This window comes from Haliotis asinina, chromosome 16 (genome assembly GCF_037392515.1).
Source record: "Haliotis asinina isolate JCU_RB_2024 chromosome 16, JCU_Hal_asi_v2, whole genome shotgun sequence".
NCBI lineage: Eukaryota > Metazoa > Mollusca > Gastropoda > Lepetellida > Haliotidae > Haliotis > Haliotis asinina.
The window spans coordinates 23,447,492-23,468,220 of NC_090295.1; the positions used below are offsets into that span (position 1 = coordinate 23,447,492).

The following is a 20,729-nucleotide window of genomic DNA, read 5'->3' on the forward strand; positions in this document are numbered from 1 at the left end:
GACGACTGTGCTTGCCGTAAGAGGCTAAACGAGATCGGGTATTCAGGCTCGCTGACTTGGTTGACACATGTCATCGGTTCCCAATTGCGCAGATCACTGGATTGTCTGGTCCAGACTCGATTATTTAGAGACCGCCGCGATATAGCTGAAATATTGCTGAGTGTGGAGTAAAACTAAACTCACTCACTTACTCATTACTCACCCGTCCTGGGTTTACGGGCTACTCGTCCTAGCCCTTACACATACACTCAAATTAGTTTTTGGTGTTTCACTACAGTAGTGATGATTTCCCACCTCTCCTTTAGAGTTCCACCTTTATGAGTATGAGTGTGTGGAGCTGTGGCAGTTGTATTGTTCGTTACAACGATAAAATTACAACATCCAAGGCCTCAGAAAAGACTTGTCCCAACTTCACCGACCCCATGTGACGTAAAATTTGCGGCATCTGTAACAAAACCCACTTCTGATGCATTTCATGTATCTGACTCAGATCAAACCTTCCTGAATTCTTTCAGATGAACAGTTGACTAGCCTTTGCATGTATTTATGACAAGTGCCACTGGTAGAGCAGAATACACTATTTGATAGTGATTCGTAAACACATGCTCTTGATATAATCGGACTTATACTATCAACACCTCTCAGAGAGGAAATTTCTCTACATATCTACTACATTTTATTGCGTGAAAGCAAAATAAATGCTTTCAAGCTACCAATCCCAGTTGTAGGGGCTGTGTGGTAGCCTAATGGTTGAAACATCCGCTTGTCACACCGAAGATCAGTGGTCTATTCCCTATATGAGTAGAATATGAAGCCCATTTCTGGTGTCCCCCGCCGTGATATTGCTGGCATATTGCTAAAAGCGGCGTAAAACCTAATTCACTCTTATTTGTGGCTGTGTGGTGTTTCAGCACAATATGCGGACCTCAATATGGCGCAGATACCGTATTGAACACATACTCAAAATATCGTGGGACAGAATGTGCAATGTACGCACTTAGTTCGTTCTCTGTATATTTTGATTAACGTCGAGGATATTAAATGGAAATTGTATGTTTTATGTATCGTAGTACATGTAGGTTCATTATAAGCAAACTCGACAAAAATCTGATAAAATATTCATTAACTCATTCCGCAGGTTGGGAAAAAAATTCAAAGCTTTATCAATTAATGAATCCAATATATACATCGATTCTTTTATATACCATATGTTTGAATACGCTCCTCAGATTAAACGAACACACGTGTTTGTAAATATCTTTTTTGGCGGATGATACGTCAACATAGGTGATTGATACAAATCAATAACATACAGACGACCAACATGAGTGTTGTTACCAATCACTAAGGATACGCTGTGGTGATCATACCGTACAGTTAGTATACAGCTTGCAACAGAAGGGCGGCTTGGTCCAAAGGATGGGTTCAAAGAGAAGAGTGCTTATTGTTGGGGCCGGGATCTCTGGTTTAGGTGCCATCAAATCCTGTTTGGAGGAAGGTCTGGAACCGGTGTGTTTGGAACAATTCGATGATATCGGTAATTGATCTCCAAACCTTTCAGTTGTTTTATTGTAGTGTTCTTGAAAGAGCGTGCAGTTCAACTATACGACGGAGCGGTGGGGTAGCCAATAGTGGTTAAAGCGTTCGTTCGTCACGCCGAAGACCCATGTTTGATTCTCAACAAGGGTACAATGTGTAAAGTCAGTTTGGTGTCCCTCGACGTGATATTTTTGGAATATAATCCGACAAACATTTTGGCGATTTGCGTGAGTGAGGTTATACGTCGCTTTTAGCCATATTCCAGCAATATCAGGGCGGGGGACACCAGCAATGGACTACGCACTGCACCCATGTGGATAATCGAACCTAGGTTTTCAGCGTGATAAGTGAACGCTGTAACCAATAGGCTACCTCCATCGCCCTGTGTAAAACGTTTATACACTAACACGTTCTGATGATCACATCATAGATCAACATGGTTAGAATATTTCCGGCCCATCTCTGTGACATTGCAGGGACATTGCTGGAATATACAGTAGTTGAGCATAAGTGAGCGAGCCATCATTAGTGAAATCTTCATAGATTTACAAGTTAATTAACTGTTGCGAGAATAATTTCCATAAACCGAGTAGAAGACATTTTATTTTGATGTTTTGCAAACATCTTGGAAATCATCTTCATCGTCGTGTTCTTTCACCTTGCAGCATATGTCATTTTTGGGATTTCACTTTCCTTAGTAAAGTACAAATTCTAGTACTCCCATCAGGGATTCGAACCCGCACCCTAAGAGTCAGGCACCTTATCGCCAGCCCGCTCAGCAAGGCGGCTGGCTTTGTGTGCTGGCGATTAGGTGCCTGACTCTGAGGGTGTGGGTTCAAATCCCGGACTCAACCACAAAAGAACTTAGTCTAGAATTTGTACTTTACTAAGAAAGTGAGATACCAAATATACATGTTGCATTTGACCACTTTCTAAATGGCACCGTGTAATCATTCTTTCACCTTTCTGTTAATTGGATATCGAATATCGCCTGAAGCGCCACAAGTACAACTTAATTTCAAGCTATCCCATAAAAAGCCAATTTAAACTTGATTGATATGGCTAACATATGTTGTTTAAATAGTTGCAGTTTTCGTAATAATCATCGGAAAATTGAATGAAAATTACGTGTATATATCTGAGATGATTTCCCATCTGGTGGATAAGTATTGAAAGCAATTCGACCGAAGCTAAATTTATGAAAATTATTCCTGCAAGAGTTAGTTAAAATGGAAGCCTATGGGAATTTCACTAATAATGACTCAATTATAGTCAACTACTGTAAGTAAAAGCAGCGTAAAACTATACTCTGTTACTCACTCGAAATTAGATGTCTGATGTTAGTTTCACATTGTTGGGGGTTTTTTTTGTTTTGGTTTGGTTTGGGTTTTTTTGTCTATTTTGTTTGTTTTGTTGTTTTTGTTTGTTTTTTTGTTTTCTTTTTTGTTTGTTTGGGGGTTTCTTGTTGTTTTTTTTTTTGTTGTTGTTGTTTTTTTAGGGGGGTGGGGGTGGGTGGGTAGTTGGGGGGTGGGTTGTGTGTGTGTTTTGTTTTTTTTACAAAAGTTTGACAATCTCTCATTTTCCGAAACTATTTTCCATGAAAACATGTGATTCCATGAAGACAATGGTGCAAATGCAAAACTGCCATTGCTATGTTGCAGGAGGAATATGGTACTACACAGAGGGGTACAGGGAGGGGCAGGGTGCACGAGCATTCGACAACTTGACTACTAACTCACCAAAAGGCCTGTTCTGCTTTAGTGATTTTCCACACCCGGAAGATTACCCGCCTTTTCTGACCCATGAGTTGGTTCACCAGTATCTCAACCTCTACAGCGAGAAGTTTGATCTCCGGAAGTACATCCACTTTAAAACTAAGGTTCGCCACATCTGGAAGTCAGGTGACTATGACGTCACTGGTAAATGGGAAGTTGAAGCGACGGATGCATCGAAGACGGTCTATCGGGACGTATATGACTGCGTGATAGTGTGCTCCGGGTTCTCTGATGCCCGAATTCCTGAAGTTGATGGACTCGAGACATTTGAAGGGACCGTCGAACACTCGAAAACATTCAAGGATGGGACAAGATACACGGGCAAGCGAGTGTTGGTTGTGGGTATGTTACACAGGGTTATAGGTGCCTTTTAGAACAGGGTGTTCAGTACAGGGTGTTCAGTACAGTGTGTTACGACATGCTGGACCATTTTTCCTTGAGTAAGGGTATGGTCCTGAGAGCCCACGGATTATAATCGGGGCTACATTTTTGTGCAAAATTGGCCAGTAAGGGCACATTCACAAGGTGATTTGTATCGTCAGAGCGAGAGTGGTTTGTATGCATCACACTTTGCTCAATCCTCGTCCGTACATTCGAGTGAAGACCCGTGAATATCCCGGTTAGAATTGGTCTTCAGCAACCCATGGTTGTCGACGAGGCGTCTAACGAGATCTAGAGGTCAGACTCGCTGACTTAGTTGACACGTCAACGCATCCCAAATGGGTAGATCGATGCTCATGCTGTTGATCACTGCATTGTCCAGATATGATTATATACAGACGGTCGCCATGTAGCTGGAATTCCAAGTACACTGTCATGAGACTCCCCATTTTTCTCTTGGTTTGGTACCTCCTGATCTCTTGGTGTGGTTCAGGAGAGTTCCCGGGTTCTCCACCAGGAGCACAGCCCTTCTGACACGCTGGGTAATTCAGAAGGCTGCAGTGTTGGGATTTCCAGAAGGTTCTTGGTGGGTTCGACAAGACAGCACTTCTAGGGAAAAGTCCCATTCCCTGTCTGGACTGCCTGCAGGGGGGGGGCATGGGCCTTGATCTTTACCAGAATTACCGGCCTGACTGTGCCAGGATTTCCCAAACCCACTCTGTTGTATTTGTTTATCTTAGCCTGTATAGAAATATGTATGTATATAGTATCGAAACTCCCACTAGAATGTACTCTGTGGTTCTTTCGAGTGAGAGGTATTGAAAGGCTTGCAGAGAGAGATGAGTTCTCAGGTTAGATTTGAACTATATTGCGGTCACAGACATCCATACAGCCTTTTGTCTCTGCAGGCACTGGGAATTCCGCTGGGGATATGGCCGTCACAGCATCCCATGTGGCAAAGCAGGTATAGTCATACATGGTGGCCCGAGTATCCAGGCAAGCTGTACTATTGCCGTAGTCAGTCTCACGGTCTGTCTCATTATTTTGCCTAATGCCAAGCCGCCCCTGTAGTACTAAAGCCTTAAATGAAGCAAGTCTAGGTTTCCTCAGGTTTCAATTGGTGGTACCCATATTGAGAGATACATTTACCATTTGGTGAACATGCATAATTTATGACAGTGGCGCCTTTCGACTATCTCTTGTCTCCTTGGGTCTCTATTTCAAATAAAATGGGTTTGTTTGTTACCATCAAAATTATATATATTCGGGGACTAAGCCTTAGTCTACTATTGCCGTGTCATTGATAAAGAAAACCTGGGAGTGTCGAAATGCTAGACGTGTAAACAATGGATATTGACAGAAGCCCATATCGTCTTCAACGCAACTGAAATGTGTGCCAAGGGAATGTCTTTCGGTATATAATCAAGACGATATATTCTCTGGACTTTGCCTTTCAACATGGTAGAAGAAGTAGACCCAGCAGCAGCGGATGGATTAGTAAACGTAGTTGTAGCTGGATTTATAAGGTGTTTGACAATACGGAGGTATACCTTGACCCAGCCATTGTGATGAGTTGCGTCCCTCCACAAATTAGGATATGTGTCTTGGGATCAAAAAGTTTTAATTAACATAAAATACTTATATGGGTTTCTGCAGGGGTAGACTAATGGTTAAACCGTTCGTTCATCAGTTTGATTGTCCCCTACTGCAATTTTGTAAAATTATGCTCCCTTCAAAGAAATTTTGTCTTTCCTTTGCAATTCGGTTGCTTCATAGAAACACTCGATTTTACACTCATTGCCTCATTCACGACACAGAGTTTGGCGACTTCGTCTTCCTCACAGGTCTACTTGAGTGTTGGGAGAGGAACCTACATAATCCCTCGCCTGCTTAAAGGAGGTCAGCCACTGGGATACGTCACACAAAGGAGGTGTAACGTCAGGAACAACACAACGTTAAGCAACGTCATTTGTGAAATCGCCAATTCTCGCTTAGACCACACAGCCGCTGGAGTGACGAACGGCGTTGACAAGGTCCCTGATCTCACGATGATGATAAACGACTTCATCTACCAGCAGATTGCTTGTGGCCGTGTGAAGATCGCAGGCAGGTTGATGAGAGTGGGCAAGAACGAGGCCGAGTTTGAGGACGGTACTGTCCTCAAGGACATTGACACTATTTTGTTTGCAACAGGCTACAGTCTCGGACAAAGATTCCTACCCGAAGAAGCAAAAGGGGGTAAGTTAGTAAGTGGATTTATAGGCACATTTCAACTAGGCAAACATTAACACAGTTATGCAGCTCTAGTGAATAATGATCAGCGGACAAGCGGCTCCTGGCTTGCCTAAGGGACATAAGTCTTTACTTGTAAGTGACACATTAGTTGAGTTTGACATGGATTTTGTAAGCGATTTTCATCACCCCAACAAGCGATTTTCCCGTTCTAAATGTCGTTTAACTAGTCTTAGCATATACTTTCGATCGCCGTGTTTGTTTAGTAGTTGTTTATTGCCTCGCTGAGCTATATGATAGTTGTCTGTAAATAATTGAGTCCAATTGATAATTGGACCAGACAATCCAGTGATAAACAGCATGAGCATCGATATACGTAATTCTGATATCATGATAGGTGTCAACAAAGTCAGCTATAACCTGCCCATCCGATCCCTTTCGTCGCATGTGATGATAGGAATGAGTTATTCAATCCCGAATCCCGCGGATGCAGCTTTGTCACTTTTTGCCTTCGACCATTATGGAATTTCCAAGCATGAAACGCCTTTCCTAGTGCTGGTAACTGTTCACAAAGTCTAACCCGGAACTTACGTCCCTTTGTAGAGGTCGACCAAGAAACCACCTGTGTGTGTAAATACACTAGGAAATTAGGGTCCTCAGACAGGATGACAAACAGGGACAGCCTGAGTGTGAGATGCCGATATATCGTGGTGGTATGTGATCTTGTGCACTGTGGAAGGGCACAGCTGAGATGTGCGACGTTGGTCTCGTTTTAGATGGGTGACTGTGTTTGACAGCTTGACTCCTGAGATTCTAGTAGTTCAGTCCTGCCCAGTGAAGCACGTGTGGCATATGTGGTCTCTTTAGGCAAGTGAATTCGTTCAAAAATGATTTTGCTTGCTAAGCAGAAAATTGGTACCTCCTGTTGTGTTAACCTTCTGGCGTCTCACAGGCAGCTAAGGTTATCGTGGGCGATAATGTCAATCCAGTTGTAAGCACATACAGCGTGCGCGTGCGGCATGGAGTTCAGCACAACATGAGTGGTCGCAGTATATACTCATGGAAACAAGTAAAGGAACAAGTGCGAGTGTTCGTTTATTCTTTTCCAGGTCCTTTCACAAGGTGTGAGTGCACTGTGAGTGAAAGTATGGAAATAAATAAAGGAATGTTTGTACTGTCCATGAGTGTATGTATGTGTGTATGTGTGTATGTATGTGTGTATGTGTGTATGTATGTGTGTATGTGTGTGTGTGTGTGTGTGTATCGATGACACCTGTAGCCAATCATACAAGAGACATCAGTGCATCAGTGTAAATAATCGTATTTTGCTTTATGTATACATGATTTTGTTAACGATCTTCACCTTGACAGTTGATGCATGTTTCTAGGTAAAGACAAGCTGTACCTGTACAAGATGACGTTTCCGCTGACACTGCCGCATCACACGTTGGCTTTGATTGGTTCTTTCCAATCAGCTGCGACAGTTTTGGCCTTGGTTGAAGTTCAAGGTCGACTGGCAGCGCGAGTCCTATCTGGAAAACACAAATTACCTCCCTACAACGTCATGATGAAGGATGTAGACCGGTGGAACCAACACGTCTTACAGAGCTTCGGATGCTACAAATACAAGGCAAGAAACATGACATGCAAGCCGAGGTTACGACGTGCGTCAAAACATCACTATTGAAATGAATCAACGTTGTTTCCAATTCTGTTGCATGAATATGGCCTCAAGGGTCCAAAGATCTGCTAAAATAATGAATGTAAAGTCATCGTTTCGTCTGGTGAATTTGTCGCTTGCCATGACGTAACACTAAGATTAGGTGCGGGTTTTTTGTCTGTCACTAGTTTCTCACATCTTCGCCTTCGTCATAACGGGTCAACGCTTAAACCACTATAGTCTAACCCATACCCAAAACAAAACCTAGATCTTTGCCATGTTTTTTTTTTGTGAAAACAACATTAACAAATAATAATTTTGAATAACATATATTTTTTATTTTACATATTTTTTACATATTTTTTTAATCACTTAGATCCCAAATCTGAAAATCCGAGACGAGATGGCCGCAGAGCTGGGCGTGTCCCCTTCCTGGTGGGACCTGATCAAGGCCGGACCCCGATTGGCTTACCTGTACTACTACGGCCCCGCCTTCCCCTATTACTACCGACTGTGGGGCCCTCATGCCTGGGATGGTGCTAGAGATGCTATTGAAGCGGCGCTCACGGAAGGCTACCTGTCTAAACCTGTTGGAAGGAATAAACACCTGCCTCCCCAAACCGGGTGTTCCCGTGCGACAGTTGGGCTGTCTTGTTTCGTTGCCATGGTGATCGTAACTCTTTGGAAATACCTAGGAATGAGGTGTTGTTGGTTGAGTTTCTAGCTGAACACGTGAAAAGTTCACTTCATGTGTTTGTGTTTCTTAAACCATACGATATTTTATATTAATCTTTATGTATGTAAACATAAGGAGGGACAGTGGTCAAGAACATTCCATGCTGCAGTGGCACGTAAAGTTCCAGGTTAAAACTGATCTTCCGTAACCCTTGTCGTAAGAGGCGACTAACGGGATCGGGTGGTCAGGCTCGCTGACTTGGTTGACACATGTCATCGTATCCCAGTTGCGCAGATCGATACTCATGCTGTTGATCACTTTATTGTCTGGTTCAGACTCGATTATTTACAGATCACCTTCAAACAGTTGGAATGTTATGAGTGCGGTGTAAAACTAAACTCACTCACTCACGTTCCATGATGTGACCACCAACCTGGGAACACAATACATGGAACAATATACTCTACAGTAAGTTACAAATATATCATAACTAAAGGGGACTATTTTACATCACTGACTTTGTGGATGACAACTTCTAGTATTCTGTGAGGTACACAGTTCTTGTTATCTATAGATTAGTCATTATTGTACTTCTCAATTTTATTATTTATATACTAGTATTTCGACTAATATTTTCAGCAAGGATCTGGGACGAGTTCGTAGTATCAAACAGTTCGTAATAAGCGTGAGTTATTTTATGTTGAACAGCAAAAGAAATGCAACTGGCTTTTTTAAATAAAGTTTTTTTTAATAGAATAGAAGACATTAACATGAACGCTCACTTTTTATGAGATTTCATTTCTTTTGCTGTTCACTATGATTTTCATGACATATAGTGATGACAAATTAGGGACCATGAAAAATCAGTTTAATTTTATTGAATTTTAATACAAATACCTCCACTAGAATAATGAACCTCTCTGATGTTTTCAATACATATATCGTGCTCACATAATGCATCACCAAATGACCAAAACAACAAAATATATTAACAAATCTACCTTGATATCAATATCAAATTGCGTGAAGGTATTGTAATAATGTACATTTCCTTTTTGCATTTTCGTGCGTGTCGAACGTATGCGCAGTGTCATTCATTCGATAGTACAGCAAAAGAAACGCAATTTTCGAAAAAATGAATTCTCATAAAAGTAGGCGTTCATGTTTATATCTTCTATTTTAAAATTTGACAGACCCGTGAAGGTCCGGGGTACAGTAGGCCTTCAGCAATCCATGCTTGCCTTCACTGGAACCTATTCTGTGCTGTGTAACGTGTGTGTCGAGTAGTAAAAATATATATTTCTGTGACTATTTATTTTGTCCCTAATTACAATATCATTCTCAACACTATAATAGGACTGCGTCAGGGCTTGACAAGTGACACGTGAACTTTCAATCGAAGACTACATGAACAGGTGTGAGTGAATTTAATTTTATGCGGCTTTTAGCCACATTCCAGCAATATCACAGCTGGGGACACCAAAAATGAGCTCAACATAATGTACCCATGTGGGGAATCGAACCCGGATCTTCTTCGTTGTGAATCAAATCGACAAGAAATGCAGTTATAAGGATGGTGCCGAGCCCTTAATGAAATGTGGGGGTGGTGGGGTAGCCTAGTGGTTAACTTGTTCGCTCGTCACGCCGGAGATCCGGTTTCGATCCCCCAAATGCCTAAATTGCGTGAAGCCCAATGAGTGTCCCCCGCAAGAATATTGGTAAACCCGACGTAAAACTAAACCTACTCACTCACGCATGGCTTGGTATTCTTTTGCACTGACGTTCTAGATCATATCAGCGTAATATTTAATAAATTATAGCCAGATATGTACCTACACATTTATCGGCACTTGTTTCTAATTAAAATTCTACCATGACTTCGCTACGTACTGGATTGTGATTGGTTAATCAAAGTCATTCAGAGGTATATAATCACATTATATACCTCTGATTTTCCAACACATCATGTACTTGTTTAAAATCTGAATAATGCGGTTATGGTAGAATGGAGATAAACATATTGTGTTGGAAAATCAGAGGTATATAACAAAATTATAATACCTCGAAATTTTGTATTTAAAACCTCACGCTGCGCGTTCGTTATATACCTCTGATTTTCCAACACAGTATGTTTATCTCCTAATTGTCCGTTTTGTATATTCATCTTTTTCTACACGTTACATGGCATGATAGGATTACACGCAACCGTCAGTATCCTTTATTTTCGCTGTTTTTCTGTACATGTCACATGGAAAAATAAAAATGGAAAATAGACAAAACCCGGTAAGATTGAACAAAAAGCACCACCAACGACACCTCGTCCTCATTAAAATGTCAAGATATTCACATCAATGACATTCACAGGTACACTTTCGGCCCTACGACATCATGGATATGTATCAGTACCGATCAACTATGGGTATATATACTTCCCATCAAAAGTTTTAACTAACCTTATGTAGACAAACTGCACGAGGATCATGCATCAAATTGCTGAAAATCATGTGTAAATCTCGGTCATGTGAAAAGATGCGTTTTGGTGAGAACCTTTACTACGAATTCGCCAATTTCACTGATCTTTATCACTTATCGAAGTCATGACGTTGCGAATTTATTTTAAATACATCAGTTCATGAGGAAACCTTTAAACGACTCCAGTACTATTCTAACCCTCAAAGTTTTTCAGAGGGAATTTTTGAAACAGAAGTAATAACTCGTAGTTCTTATCAAAAATCTTATTTTCTTTACAAATTTCTTATTATAAAATCATGGTTTTGACTTACGGTAAAAAAAATGATAATCTTGTATCAAATATTGTCGAAAGAAGCTGTCTCTGAAAACGACCGTGTTTTCCTGACGAGGTGGCATATGTAGCTCGACATGTCACAACGTTCTTCCTATACGTGTAACAGTGAATAGGAGCGAGAAAAATAACGCAAAAACACAGCCCCACTCCACCCCCCACTACACCCCCTTGCAAAAAAAGAAGAAACAAAAAAACAAAAAAAAACAAAAGCAAACATAAAACAGAACTTTTAAACAGCATATGGAATGTGCATAATATAGTCCTTTCTTTTCCTAAACAGTTGCCCGAAGTAATTGGTTGTATTTACAGTACAGTACAGTACAGTACGGTACAGTCTGAGACCCCGTTCATGAACCAAACTTGCACACATATGTATATTTACACACATGTGCAAAATGGGCCCATGAACGCAATTGCACATATATGCAAAACTGCACAGTGAGCAAATTTGCATTAAGTCAGGGGTACGTGCAAAAGTATTTTTGCACATAAGTATTTCTGCTCAGCGTGCATTTTGGGTGCATGATCATCAGCGGGTCCAATGATTGGTATATGGCACCCATCAATGGCGCCACCACAGTTTGGAAATCCCCAAACTTCCAGGTACCCTTGTAGAACTTTTTTCAGCGCATTGCCTTCCGGAAACTTAACTACCCTAACTTCTCCACAATAACTTCACAGACGTTGTGGACACATGTTGCAGTTGTCGACTTTCCGACACCAAACAGGTTGCCATTAGTCCTGTACTCCCCTGTTGATGCCAGCCAGTAGATAGTTAGTGCGTACATCTAGTGGATATTTGTTTGGCGTCTTCTGTAGGTTATCGTGAAGTTCATTGCAGATATAGCTAAAAGTGTCTTCAGTCATACGAAAATTGTCTACCCATTGTCTATTATCAAATGTGCCCTCCACAATATCCTCCCACTAAGCCCTGCTTTTTTCAAGTCTGTACCTTGATCTTTCCTTGCCTTGACCTACAGTTAATGCAACTGCAAGCATGTATGGAAAATATCTTCTTCTTCTTCTCTGAATATCATGCAGTGTGTCCATGTTCAATGCGACTTGTAATATGACAAATTTGGCTAGCGTGTCCTTTAAATGCTCACCTAAAATATATTTTCTGTGGTGCATGAACGCATAGCAAATTACACATTTACATACCCATGCATCTTTACTTATATGTAAAAATGCACAGGGTGTAAAAAGATGCTTGTACGGGGTCTTAACTTATTTTGATGTGACGTATATGCACCGCTGTAAATTATCCTGTTGCTAGTGCGGTCAAACCCACACGCTCATTTTAATTACATACCTGCACTGCTGTCCAGTTTCGTTGTTACATTATTTATCACAACAGAGATACCTCTGGCACATAGAAGTTAACACAAAACGGACAGAATATCATTTATCAGCTTTTCCACTTTACCAATCAGTTGTGATGCAAAAGCATCGATCTACCCAACGGGATATGATGACGTGCCCTCTACAAAGTGAACGAATTATATGTCAGGCAGTTCCGGCAGCACACACACACCTCAATGAGGAGTACTGACTATCATATAAAGTGTATTGGTATATGTTGTGAAAATACTGTCTCTTTGAGATGTCAAAACGAAAACACGCAATACCTCTCACTGTAGAAATGTCAGAATCTCCAAAAATCCATGAGGTCATACATACACACACTGTCTCTCTTCTTTGAAGAAACGGCAAAATATCAGCGGCAAGTACCATCAGGTCAGGTGGAAAAATGGATGTTCCCTACAGAGCAAACAACAAATATATTCCAAACAAAACAGGTAAAATTAATAGGGCTCGCAGAAAATTACTGTTCGTTTTAATCTCCGGTACTTTCCGGATCTGATTTGCATAGGCGCCATGTTGTGCCTCTGCGCATGCTCGGATGGCTCCGTCCCAAGCTCCGGGTCCAGTGAGACGATGGTGTACGTTGAAGGCTGGGCCGAAGTAATACTGGAAGGCAACAGTTGGTCCAAGTCTCAAGAGCTCCAACAAAGATGGCCTTACCCCAAGCTCTGCAGCTATTTCGTCCCTAATGGGAATATTTGGAAACTGGAATGAAAAAAGGCTTGTTCAAAACAAATTTTTGTCAGTCGTATGACGGCGTGACAAGGAGGTATGGTTGATTGGAAACTGATGTTTGCCATATTTGGTGATGTTCCTGCAATATGGACACAAACATCTACTGAGCGGTTCAGCCTTCAGAATTCTACAGCCAAAGATGAGATGTTCTGTCAAGACAGTGCCTTCGTCCTTGGCATTTCTTCCTACAAAGTTTTAAACTGGGACAATCCATCAAATCTTATAGTTTACGAAACTTTGAATGAACGTATAAAAAGTAGTCTCGTTTTTCTCTTTTTCTTTATTATAATGAAATCACAAGTATTATTAGAAAACCTAGTGTTCGCAGTTAAACAAGTTATTATTTGTTGTCTGTTAAAGGTGTACCTGTTTATCGTGCTATGAAATAAACGTCTTACTGAATGAGTTGGGTTAACTGAATGCGTCTTACCGAGTATCTGTAGTGGCCATACGTCCGAAGAAAGCTTTTATTCCATTTGTCAATATCTTTGAGCATCACTGTTTTGGTTGGCAGTTTGTGTTTCTTGGCGACCACCCTCGCCGCGAGTCGCGCTTGAAGCTCAGCTATTGGCACCAGAGATCCGAGAGTTCTGATAAAGCCAATCATAGCCAACGTGTCATGGGGAAGATGAACAGGGAACACCATCTTGTACCATTCCAGTTTCTCCTCGCCTGAAGGTAATGAGTGAGTCAATCTGGTTTTATACTGTTCTAAACAGAATTTCATTTTTGATTTGTTTGTTCCACAGTAACCTGTGCTGGTTTCCACAACTGGACACCAACAGTGAGCTTTTAAAATCCCGAATTGGATGAGAGAAGATATGATACGACAAATCTAAGTTGCTGAAGACCAATTCTGACCCGGATCTTGAAGGAAAACAAATCCCTGTTAGTTAACGAAGTTCTATGTGTGAGGGAATCCCGAGTGAGTGAGTTTAGTTTTACGCCACACTCAGCAATATTCGAGTTGTGTGGCGGAGGTCCGTAAGTAATCGAGTCTAGCGCTGCGATTGTCGTCGGAGGTATAGAATAAGAGATAGGAAAGACACGAGTAATGTTAAGAGACCATAGAATTACGAGTGCTTTGTGAAACGGGTCCAGTGCCTAACAACATGAGCATCAATTTGCGCAAATGGGAACCGATCACATATGTCTACCAAGTCAGTAAGCGTGACCACCCGATCCCTTTAATCGCCTCTTACGACAAGCTCAGTCGCATTTTCTGACAAGTGAGTGAGCGAGTTGAGTTTTATGCCGCAATCAGCAATATTCCCGTTATATGGCGGCAGTCTGTAAATAATGGAGTCTGGACCAGACATTCCAGTGATCAACATAGGCATCGATCTGCACAATTGGGAACCGATGACGTGTCAACCAAGTCAGCGAGCACCCAATCCCGTCAGTCGCCTCTTACGACAATCATAGTTGCTGAAGACCTATTCTACCCCGGGACCTTCACGGGTCTTGTCTCAAGTATGGGTTTCTGAAGACCTATTCTATCCTGGATCTTCAAGGTAAATTTCAGTTAGACCATTAAGCTCTATGCGGGAGGAAATCGCAAAGAAACAACACTTATGACGCAAACAAAGAAACATTACTGATGGCGAATCTCTAATTTGGACACAAGATCATAGGTTTATGTGGCATCTAAGGGAGGCAACTCCCTTTATAAAACTATGATGGTATTATTCTCATACTTGCTCCCACGACAGGGTCGAGAAAGGGAAGACTCCGTTGCAGCCCCGTTGCAAATATCACCCCATCTAAGTCCGAGACTGTTGACCCATCATCGAACTCCGCATGGCTGGTCCCAAGTCTCGCGAGATTTCCAGCGATCCTAACTTTCCCACAGACAATCCTCATTTGAATTTCATCACTGATCATGACCGCGCCACGAGGGACAGGTATCCCTGAGTACAGTTTGTATTTAACATGATCAAGTCTTGCGTTTGCTTTACTAACGATTGCCTTGCTGGAAATAGATTCCGAAAGTGGAATCATCGTGAAAATTCGCCTCAGCATGAAATCCAGGGGAACACCACCCCCTTGACAACGATTGAGTATCCATGTCCCTTTCCCAACAGATAAATATACCTGTGAAACAGATGGGAAAATAACGTCATGAAACATGGATGATAATGGTGACAAAGCAGGCAGAATGGTAAGACTCAAACATGGTCAAAAATACAACAGACACGAAGGCAAGTAAGCAAACAAGCCAGAATACATTTTCTCAATGGAATCTTTTCCACCGGTCTGCCACTCGGGATCTGCCGTGTTTACAACGCTGCATGATCAGGGGACCTTTTTAATTACTCAGTTCGAGAGAGAGAAGCATCTCGAGCAGTAAAACTGAGACTTATATCTCGAAAACGAAAGTGAATCCGCAGTTCGGGCAGCCGATAAAAAAAACGATTTCGTGTACTGTTTGTTTTTTTCGCAGAGACCCATCACAGAAACGCGGAAAAGGGCTTCATATGGGAAAAATATTGTGTTTGAGTCCGACCGAAATCCCAAAAACTATTAAATACCAGACAATAAATGTTCGGGATTTATGCAAATTTTGAATAATGATCTATTTATGCACTGACACATTGATAAAATATCAATCGTAAAAATACCAATATCCCTAACTGATTTTGTCCAGTATTTAATGTGTAGCCAATTTCAGTGATTATTTTTGCTTGAACACGGTCAAACGCGGCTAATACCATACACACTCACTGAACCGAGGCGATAAAGGTTAGACTGTGGCGAACCTGAACGGTCTGTGGGGATTGGTTCATCTGAGCTACCGAACTGGACTGACAGACCTTCAAAACCATGCTTTGTTAAGAAACACCTTGTCATTTATTGGGCGTTAACATTAGAGGATAAGAGTCACAAAACGTACTTGCTTAGCGTATCTGCTGACGTCCGTGGCTACATCTCCGGCCGAGTGAGCATTACCTGCAAACAGATGGAACTTAATGAGGGAAATAATGTTTCGTTCATGGTCTGTACAAAACAGCTGGGGGAAAGGGTGGACGGGGGTTGGCGTGGGGCGTTGTTGACAGAGTGTTAGTAGTAATAGTGGTGTGTTGGTATTGCATCTGCTGTGGGATCATCATCATCATACTCATCGTCGTCATCATTATCATCATCATCAATACCATCAGCAGCATCATTATCACCACCACCACCATCATCATCATCATCACCACAACCACCACCACCATCATCATCATCACAATCACCACCATCATCATCATCATCATCATCATCATCATCATCACCACCACCATCATTACCATCATCTGAAAATGGTAAAAGTCAATACCTTCCACGCTGTAATAGTCACCGCGGCTCTCTTTAACTAACATCCTTAATATATTCATATGTTCAAAAGGAAAATAATAATAAGCACAATTCGAACCCAATACGTTTGTGCCTTCTTTTGTTAGGTTATTACGACAAGAGAACAACGAGATGAGGGTGTAGGTGGGTCATGGGACATGTATTCGTTGGGTCTCAAGCCGCATGTAAACATGAACACCGCATTCAGACACAACCTCTCCTTGCGTTAGCCCCCGATGCACAGTGCAAGGCAGGGCTACAATAAGTGCCGTCTTTTAACGTCGTATTTTCATATAGCAGATGCAGCACCTGCGTAAGAGGAAGGAGACTAAAAGTAAAGATTTTAACCAATAACTGACCAACTACAAGTATCCTCTGGTTCCGATATTTGGACCCTGATTTGAATGTCTGAGAATGTTCCACAGTTCCTTTAAACTTCTCAACACCTTCGATCTTGGGAGTGTAAGCCTTTGAGTAAACACCAGTGCAGACTAACACCGCAGCGAATGTGCTCCACTTCCGGTCGCCATTTACCTCCGTTTCAATGTCCCAACTTCCGGTTGTTTCATAATTGCTGCTTCTGGTTATATTATGCACCTTTGTATTGAACTGAATGTACTTCTCAAGCCCAAAATTTTCCGCATAGTTTTTGAGGTACTGATACATATCTTGTCCTGTTGGGTATGGGGGAGCATCATCGGGAAACGGGAAGTCACTAAAGCAGGTAATTCCCTTGTTGGTGTTGAGTATTAGTGAATCGTACGCCCTTGCACCCTGACCTGGCCTGAACTCATCTGTGGCGTAGAATGTTCCCCCTGCAACAGAGGGTGAGTGAGTGAGTTTAGTTCTACAACGCTTTAGGCATAGTCTAGCAATATCACCGCTGGGGACACAAGAAATTAGCTTTACACATTGTACCCATGTGGGGAATTGAGCCAAGGTCGTTAGCTTGACGAGCGAACAACTATACCAGTTTCTGACGTATGGGTTATACAAGCTTGACGTTTGAGTTTCAAACTTTAAAACCTCCAGTAGGCCCAGTTGGACATAAACAGACTGTCTATATGACAACACGGGACCGCTCTGGAATCCGCCCAAACCTGTTAAAGTAGATTGTTACACGCCTACTTTGGCGAGTTGTTACACGCAGCAAATTCAAAGCGACAGAATGTTCTACCAACCAATATCATCATGCTGTTCAAAACAAACAGGCTCTAGTCCTTCTTCCAAACAGGACTTCACAGACGCCAGACCTGCAACTCCAGAACCGATCACAGCCACACGTATGCCCGCCATGTCGGGTCCCCTGTTCCTCCTGGACACGCTCTCCTCCTCGATTCGCTATGCCACCTGCAAAGAAATACAGAATTCTAGACCATCCTGTTTTGTGTAGAATGAAGCAATTTTATCTGATGATCTTATAATAAATATAAATTAGTTAAAACCCTTTAACAAACAAAAAAAAATCAAACGGGTTATTTGAACCCATCTTTGGGCCAACAAAGGGGCATAACAGGAACCTTTCGTGAAGTCAACAAGCGATAACTGGAACGCCCCCTTAAGGTAACAAGGAACATTTGTGGAACATCCATTCCTTAAGGTTCCTAAAGGCAGAAAGAGACAAAACTACCGGATTCCTTCCTTACGTCAACAAGGGAGAGTACTTGAATCCTTCCTACCAACAAAATTTTAACTGAAACCCTTCCTCAACCCAACGCGGACATAAGTTGAGCCCTTCCTTCACCCAAGACATAAAGGGATAACTGTTTGAGTTGTAATGGACCAACAACTTGACAGCTCCTCTGAATGACGACTGATTGAAACCACTACTGTGGATGGGGAGTAAATAAACAAACAACAGACTTGTTGCGTCTTTGAGTGATGACTAAATTTTTCTACACGCCCCTCGTCCTGTAATTCAGTTTAGATGGTCTGTACATACCTCCCTTGCCTTGTCCATCAGTTAGTGATCAGCTCATTCACGCAGACACCGCACTGAGTTCTGTATATTAGTCTTGACCCCAATACCAATTATCTTAACTATTTTTATTATCATTGGCTTAGGAATGTTGGCTTAGCAACGATTTGCAAAGATATTCGATGGCGGTGTGTTGCAAATGTGCGATGACGGGTCGAGGACGGTGATACCTATCTTGGTCATCCACGACTATCGTACGACTGGCAAGAGGATGGTAATCAAAAAGTGGCACGACGGCGGTATCAGAGCTTCCTAATGATAACGCTGTCCGTTCACTAGCTTTGAATGTCTTAGGTACCGTAATCACATACACTTCCAAGTTACAAGAAAGCAACCCCATAACTCAGAACCACCAAACGATAATCACCTGGTGATATACCTAGATACAACGTTTCCAAACGCGAAAACGAACGTTGGTAACGTATAGATGACAGATTTTATCACACCACTGAACCCAAATAATATCCTCAAGTTGCGGTATTCTCGGGCTCTGCTCCTGTCAGTGACGATCCTTGACTGAAGGACGTCAGATCGAGACGCCGTTCTCTCAGGCCTGCAGCCCTCAGCCTCCATCGGGTGGAGTTCAACTCCCTCAGTCCTTAGGCATGGGTCAAGGTTGCATCTCGCCAGATCGCGGTCGATCCTTTACCAGTCATCACCAGTGATGGTGTTTATGTCATGTGATCGGAACATTAGTACTAACGCAGACAGACCAGTCATGACATTTCAGTCATGCTATAAATGTAAAGTGGTCGGAACATTCGTAGGTACGCATATAACGTTCCTTCAGTCATGGTAGTTGCGTTACATGGGACGAATAATGATAATTACGCACAGGTGCCGCTTTGCAGCCATAACATACCCGGAAAGTGGTGGGAACATTCATAGTTACGCACATGCACCTACTTTCAATTAGTAATTATGTTACGTGGTCGTAACATATGTGAACACTAGTAATTACGCATATGTGCAGCTTTTCACTCATGCTATTTATTACGTTTATTCGGAATATTCGGAGTTACACTGTTTGCCATTGTGGGTATAAATGTCCTGGTCGGTTCTTTCGTACTTACGCTGATTATGCAAAGGTCATATTAATTCGTATAATGACATAGGCACATCATCGCACTCAAGACATATTTCAGTAATAAGTGAACATTCCTCGTCACGCAGGTAGCTTTTCCAAAGTAATCAGTTCTTTGCAATTCACTGTTGTGGAAAAAAACAGCATAGGGGAAAATATCTGCAGAAACAAACACATTCAATTTTCATAAACACGATAAACATTACCTGTACTCCACTGCCTCCAGCCCAGCTCCGCGCGTCCTTTAGATATGATTATGGTACATCTTCAGTCAGTATTTAGATAATAAATGAATGAATCTACTTAATCTGCCTGATTACAATCTCTCTCTCTCTCTCTCTCTCTCTCTCTCTCTCTCTCTCTCTCTCTCTCTCTCTCTCTCTCTCTCTCTCTCTCTCTCTCTCTCTCTCTCTCTCTCTCTCTCTCTCTCTCTCTCTCTCTCTCTCTCTCTCTCTCCTAACGATGTATAAATAAATTACCACCACCAGCCTAGCCATAACTTATGAACGTTCCCTAAGAATAGTTTTGGGGGATCTGATCACCGACATGTTTTGCTCACGTGAGTCCGTATCGTACTTACCACGAAATCTGGGGACACCTGACTCATGAGCGTGTGATCAAATTCCGTCTCGGCCTACCAAATAGCGCAGTCCGAATCATCAACAGCGGACTCTCACAAATCTGAGTTTACCTACATAAATGTAACGATCTTAGCGACATTCGTTGACAGATATTCTATCATGTGAAAAAAATTTTACACGGGAACACTTATCCATAACAACACACTCACCACGCCCATTGACTCGATGAACAGACCGGATGCGTGATAGATTTAGTCCAAGGGAAGTAACGCGTGTCTAACAGTTGCTGTCTCACAATTTGGTTGTTGGGTTTGCAATGCTGGTTCGATTCTTAATTTCATTTTTATCCAGAATTATTTTTCGACTTTAACACTGGAAATGGCTAAAATACAGTGTTCCCAAAATGATTATACTGCTGATGTTAGGTATTATTGGTAGAATTGTGAACTCGAGGGATATGAATATAAACTAAACCGCATCGAACAGATACAATAGGAAGCGGACATAAAAGAACTACTAACTTATTAATATCTTCTTTTTGTGTGAGTACTTGGGGGAGCGTTTCCCTGGATGAGTTAATA

General features: G+C 41.9%; 2 protein-coding genes across 3 annotated transcripts; one reads left to right on the top strand and one right to left on the bottom strand.

Annotated features, from left to right (window-relative positions):
* The first annotated feature begins 1,379 nt into the window (after positions 1 to 1,379).
* Positions 1,380 to 9,247, top strand: LOC137267995 (flavin-containing monooxygenase 5-like). The gene is made up of 6 exons (XM_067802459.1): positions 1,380 to 1,537; positions 3,201 to 3,656; positions 4,604 to 4,659; positions 5,540 to 5,933; positions 7,316 to 7,557; positions 7,964 to 9,247. The coding sequence occupies exons 1-6, from the start codon at positions 1,420 to 1,422 to the stop codon at positions 8,309 to 8,311; spliced, it is 1,614 nt and encodes a 537-aa protein (XP_067658560.1). The 5' UTR covers positions 1,380 to 1,419; the 3' UTR covers positions 8,312 to 9,247.
* A 1,219-nt stretch (positions 9,248 to 10,466) lies between these two features.
* On the bottom strand, positions 10,467 to 20,418 carry LOC137267997 (flavin-containing monooxygenase 5-like). Of its 2 annotated transcripts, XM_067802461.1 has the most exons (7): positions 20,358 to 20,418; positions 17,687 to 17,855; positions 16,865 to 17,320; positions 16,063 to 16,118; positions 14,867 to 15,263; positions 13,600 to 13,841; positions 10,467 to 13,139 (listed from the first exon to the last, which is right to left on the bottom strand). In XM_067802461.1, exons 2-7 carry the CDS (start codon positions 17,799 to 17,801, stop codon positions 12,831 to 12,833), a joined length of 1,575 nt encoding a protein of 524 aa, XP_067658562.1. In that variant the 5' UTR covers positions 17,802 to 17,855; positions 20,358 to 20,418; the 3' UTR covers positions 10,467 to 12,830. The 2 variants fall into 2 exon arrangements, with proteins under 2 accessions (XP_067658562.1, XP_067658563.1); XM_067802462.1 differs by lacking the exon at positions 20,358 to 20,418 and having other exon boundaries at positions 12,462 to 13,139; positions 17,687 to 17,857.
* Between the last annotated feature and the right edge of the window lie 311 nt (positions 20,419 to 20,729).